The 5802-nt window shown below is 45.1% G+C and overlaps 1 protein-coding gene across 2 annotated transcripts in view; it reads left to right on the forward strand.

Annotated features, from left to right (window-relative positions):
• Nucleotides 1-2749, forward strand: part of RABGAP1 (RAB GTPase activating protein 1) — a 111775-nt gene extending 109026 nt beyond the window's left edge. For both annotated transcript variants that reach the window (XM_019510866.1, XM_019510867.1), the window contains one exon: nt 1070-2749. In XM_019510866.1, coding sequence (XP_019366411.1) covers nt 1070-1192 — 123 coding nt within the window. In that variant the 3' untranslated portion in view covers nt 1193-2749. The remainder of the gene's footprint in view (nt 1-1069) is intronic.
• The last annotated feature ends 3053 nt before the right edge of the window (nt 2750-5802 follow it).

Below are 5802 nucleotides of genomic sequence, written 5' to 3' on the forward strand. Positions count from 1 at the left end.
AGAAACAAGTCACGTTTTTTAATGTATGGTTGGAAGGCACTCAAATGCTGTGGTATGAGAACAATGCAGTGTCTTGAACAGACCACTCTGCACTGGTTTACTACTTCCATGCAGACTGGAGTAGCAGTACAGCTGCCCCATGTAAACTGTAGCATGTGTTGGAGCTCCCAACAGGAAGCTGATTGAGTGAAATCTTAAAGGATAAAGGAAGTAAAACAGGCCATTTTATACACCCAGTTGGGGAGGGAAGGAGGGAGTTACTTTTTGTTTCTGTTTTTAATTGGAAATTGCTAAAGGCTAAGGTTGAAGCTTGGAGAGTACTCTTCTTATCCTCCTGTTGTGGGTTTGTGATGGAAATATGAGAGCTGCCACATCCCAGCCAGCCCTGCATCCATCCACAACAATCATAGTTTTCTTCAATCTCTTCTCCAGTTCTCTGTCCAGTCAGGTTTCTCTTGTGCTGAGGAAGGATGCTTTTGCTGCATCCCTGGGACATGTGGTCTATAGCTTAACAAGGAGGGACTTTTGGATATCGGACCTAAATTTTCCTCTGCTCATTTTCTAACCTAAATTGCTTCCTTGTATTTACACTTTGCCAGTACTTGTCATCTCTGCACACCCTTCAGTTGCAGCTTGGCCAGTGCATAACATGCTGAATTCTTAATTTCTTGCTTCCTAAGTGTGCATGTGGAACTGATTAAAATGAAAGAGGTGGGTGTTATGTTTGGGTGCACTGATCAGGGAATATGTAGGCTTTTCTTTTTCATCTACTAATTAAAGTATATTCTTGGCCAAAAGTTAGCAGGGAAAAATCCAGTTCCTCGAAACCCCTTGTTCACCTTCAGTCTGTATGGAGTTGCAGGGTGGAGGTAGCTGCATGGTAATGACACAAGCTTTGTGCACACAGAATGAAAATGTGCTTGCCAGACTTAAAAGGGCTCTTCAGAAGCTATAAAATTGTCAGCAGGTGGGGGGGTAGGTTGTTTGGGTCCTCTGGGCCTTACTGAAACAGTTTTGTGCTGTACATGTGTATGTCACAGCTGCTTTCTCTTGGCTGTTCCCTTTGCAGGATTTGGAGCACCATTTGGGCCTGGCACTGAATGAGGTTCAGGCTGCAAAGAAGACTTGGTTCAACCGAACATTAAGTTCTATAAAAACAGTGACTGGAGTCCAAGGGAAAGAGACTTGTTGAAAAGCAAAACTCCGTCAAATGCATCTTCTTAACAACACCTTTTGTTGCCTTCCTTGGCCAGATGTTTAATTCTGTGACATGTGAGAGGACCAGAATGTACATAAAATAGAAACACAGCATGTCAGGATTTCAATAGGTCAGTGATAAAGTGGATGGAAACACAAAGGCTTTATTGCTAGACACGGGATCTTCATACTACTGATATTTAACAGGTGATGTAGCTAGATTGAAGCTCTTCAGAGAAACACTCCATTCTGCGGTCTGGCTGGAGGCTTTTCACAAACTAGGTACGAGAACTTACCAAACCCTAATTGTTAAGTTTACATACAATAGGTTTTTTTACAGTTATAACCTTTTTTAATATTTTATTTAAAAGGAAAAAGTGTCACTAACAAAGCAAATAATGACTCTTAGCAAGAACTATATCAGTGCCAGAAAGTAGTCCCCAGAGCTAGGATTTGGAGAGCGGGAGGTGACATGCTTTACGAAGGGGGGTGGTCTCAGCGCTCCTGTCGGAGCAAGCCCATTTTGGTTTAACATGCGTGCATCATCCATCTCGTGGTGTCTTGCCATTTCTTTCTGAATTACTACTCAATTCTATGCAACTGGGCTTTTTTAGCCTGGGCTGCCAACCAGATTCACAGCCCTAGGTTGGGAGACTTGTCAGAGTGCTAGACGAGAAAATCAGAATGCTTGACAAATTCCGTTTTACTTCTGTGTCATATTGTTTGAGCCGCGCTCATCAACAGCATTTCAATCCCAACACCAGGACTGCTAATACGAGCTAATCATGTGGATGTTTTGTCGTTTAATTATGTCCTTCTGTTCACTTTTGTCTGTTTTTTCGTTTTCGTTTTTAACCTGGCTGTAGCAGGCCTTCTGTGAAGTTCTGTAAGGGCTTCCAGAATTAGTTTTGCACATATGTATGAATGGGACAAAGAGACAATAAACTGAGATATATTTGAGAGGCAAAAATCTGCGTGAGTGTAGCTGCAAACATCCATAGCTGTGTGTCGTAACTGGCTTTTCTGGTAACATGTATGGAGGTTCTGTAGGTCATTTTTTCCATGCTTAATGCAGTTGCACTAATCGGTGCTAAACTTACTTGGATTTCTCATCTTTTGGATTGTCCTGAAGTTCTCACCAGAAAGCTGTAGAATGGAGTTTTGCACCTTGTAATATTTTTAATTTATAATGGTTTGTGTTATGCTGAAGTATCTATTGCATCAGTGGATAAATTTTGTGTGCAGTGTGAGTATAAGCTGGTAACAATAAGAGGCACTGGTTTGTATATAAAGATATTTGGTTTATTTTGTATTTCTACCTTTTTCTTGTTAACTGTACTAACGCTAGCTAATGTACTCTGTGACTACAGGATATAACATGCTATGTCCAAGCTTTTTTCCTTAATTGCGTACATTATCTTTATTGTTTAATACCAAAAAAAACCCAACAACTGTAACTCCATCAATATTAGATGCGTGGACATTGTGGTAGCATAGTTGCAGTGTGTATACTTTATGAATTGAAATATAAACTAGTAAAATTGTATTCCTATTCTGTTGTTTCATTTCATTTCAACAGTGAATTAAGTATTTTGCAATAAAAAAAACCAGCTGTTTTTAAAACAAAAGGTTTAGCATCTGCAAACCTCTCCTGTGGCCAGAATCATAAGGGGGATTTTTAAAAGAGAGACTGTTCTTAGGGTTGCCAAAAATCCTCCATGCCTCAATGTGATTGTACTCTGCAAAGTGACTCTAAGAATGGCCTTGTTTGATCTCTTTGCTCATGGCTCAGTGTTTTTTCACACCAGATATTGTTAGTTTACAAGTAAGAACGTTTTCTCTGCAGCCCACTATTATTCCACCTGCATCTGAGGAACAGACTGGGGTTCTTTCTGGTTGGTTAATTTGTACCTGTTAACACGACTTCCCCTTGACAAATTCTACTCGCACAATCTTCACTGGGGTGCCCATTCATAACAGGACAAAATCCAGCTGGACCACTGGCCGGTTGCATGCATGAGATCTCAGAACAGTTCAGGGTTTCCTACCTACGTGTGTTGCAGGGATAAGAGAGATTATGTATTTTTGTTACTGAAATGAGTATGGGCAACTGAAAGTGAACCTACTCCAGAAAGGTATTAGTACATAGCTGCTTCCCATGACCATCACTGTGCTTTAAGACAAGGGCATCATAAGGTTGCCTATATAGTATTTTTGCTTTGTCTTTCACAGAGTTGTCTCCCCGGATGAGGTCAGCTGGACTAGATTAAATACTAAATATGAGGAGGAGGCAGGCGTTTTAAGATGTGGAGACTAGATACACACAAACGAAAGGCAGCGTGAACAAGCAAACCGAAGAAGAAACAATTTGGTGTGTATTAGTTAGAGCTACTGTAATAGAAAGGACTTGACTGACCTGCCATGGTAAAAGCAGTGGGCACAGTTGCTGGTCACTGTCCCTTTTATGGTGCTACTGAAATGGTTAATTATGGGCTGAGTTAGGAGTCATGCCTCCCTCCTGCCCCCACCATGCATACTGTCCACCTCAGCTGCCCATGGGCACTGAATGCAGAATCACTGCAGTTCTCTTGCTGAAACCTTTTGTGCTCCAGACACGAGTCCCTAAGTTACGTTTGCAGTGTGGGACCTCTAGATCACTGGTTTTGCAGTCAGAATGAGTTTTATGGCAAGACTTTCAGCACCTAACTACTGAGGGTTTATATGGTGAACGTCCAGAACTTGCACTTCACTTAGTTTGACAGGTCTTCAGGTTTCTCCTCCAGGCCTCCTGACACACGCTGTTCTTTTTTCAATAGCCACCTGCCAACATTTTCCTATATCATTTTTTTTTCCCCTCTTCCTTTTCAGCTGTCCTTGCTGTCTGGAGTGCTGATGTAAAGTTTTCACTGTGGGGAGGATTTTTTCCATCTGTTCAGCAGCTTAACTTCTCTAAAATATATAACAACCTGAACAAAGTATGGCACATATGCATATGCAAACACTCTTTGCTTTTTATTGTAAATGGTATCCTGCCTCAGTCAGATTTTCTTTCTCTAGTGCCTTGAGAAGCCAGGCATTCTGCATATAGCTCTCAAAATGGAGCTGGCATTCAAAGCTCACCATAGAGATGTTCCTGTATTCAACCCATGAGAGGCCAAGGGGCAAATAAGGGTACCTTTTGGGTAGGGTGGTATGGTTCCTGGTGAGAAAGCATGTGCTTTTGGTGTAGGATTGCATCTGCTTCATGTACTAAAGCAAACACATGTGAATCACTGCCGTGCCCCTGAGAGTCAAGAGGCCTTATGCACTACGTGTTCTCGCCTAAAGCTAGGCTTGAATGGGACTGAACTCCTGACTTACAGCTTGAGATCTTTCTTGGCAACTGCTCATCCAGGCATCTGGCTGCCAAGAGAATAGAGACACTAAACCAGCAACGGCAGGCTGTATGCCTTTTCAGCCTGTTTTTCCTCTGCTACTGCAACTGGAAGGAGGAGAGGTGAGTAATAGATGAGACATCCTTCCAGAAGTCCAGTAACTTACTACTTTTCATCTTGCTTTAATGCTGTGTTTATCCAAATCTGTTCACTGGGATCTACAACTTGAACTGGCCCTGGAAGTGGTTCTCATTGACATAAATCTTGTTCCCATTATTAGCTCCCTGAATACTGTGCAACAGACACCTTGTCTTGCCTGGATTCCTCTCTAAAAGCAAGTTATGCTTCTCTAGTTGAAGCCATGGAGAGTGGGGAGCACCACTTGCTTTGGTCACTGTGCACGTCTGGTCATTCAGCCTTATGGAAAGGGCATGTCTACACCTGTGTTGACTGAAGTGGTTTGAAGAATCTGTCCTGTGTCAGGCTTATTCAAAGGTTCAAATCGGAGCAGCTCTGGGGGCAGACGATGCAGATCTGGCAACAGGCATCTTTGGCTAATCCCCAAGTACCTGCCCTATAAACAGTGTAGATTTGGCCTTGCCCGTGCTTGTACGCAAGTGAGGAGCAGGCAAGCAGTCCCTTGCCTCCTGCGGCCACGATGCACCGTGCAGGGACTTGGCCACTTGGGTGTCAGGTTTTAGGCCATCATTAATAGCCCACGGCACATTGTGTCCCCAGGTTTCTGTGGGGGCGGGTGCCACGGTCCCCCCATGCTTCCCTTTGGGCTGCTGCTCTCCATCCAGTGGACTTGGCCTCCGAGCCTGACGGGGCTAGTGGCCGGCACCAAGGCTCGAGTGTCGCACGTATGTGCTAGGCCCTCGGTGCTGGGCTGCCCAGGCAGAACTGAGTGGGCTCCAAGGTCTTCCAGCCTCGTGGAGGGAGGGGGACAGGGGCCTGCGGCAGACTTGGGGTCTTGCTCCCTGCAGTGGGGCCACCACAGCGCCTGGCCCCCAGCACCTGGTGACATGGCGAGGGGCTGAGTGGTGCCCCCATACCCGGAGGCAGGTGGCGGCCTGCAGGGGGCAGCGTGTGGCCCCCCCCCCCACCGACTTGAGGGGGGAGGGGCAGCCCCAGAAACAGGGAGGGGCTCTTGAGGGAGTGGGGGGGGGGGCCAAGGGGGCAGCCGGCACTGCTGTGGGGGCATCGGGGGAAGGCCCGGCCCCTTCCCCGC

This window comes from Gavialis gangeticus, unplaced genomic scaffold (assembly GCF_001723915.1).
Source record: "Gavialis gangeticus isolate Ggan-Ray unplaced genomic scaffold, GavGan_comp1, whole genome shotgun sequence".
NCBI classification, from domain to species: Eukaryota; Metazoa; Chordata; order Crocodylia; family Gavialidae; genus Gavialis; species Gavialis gangeticus.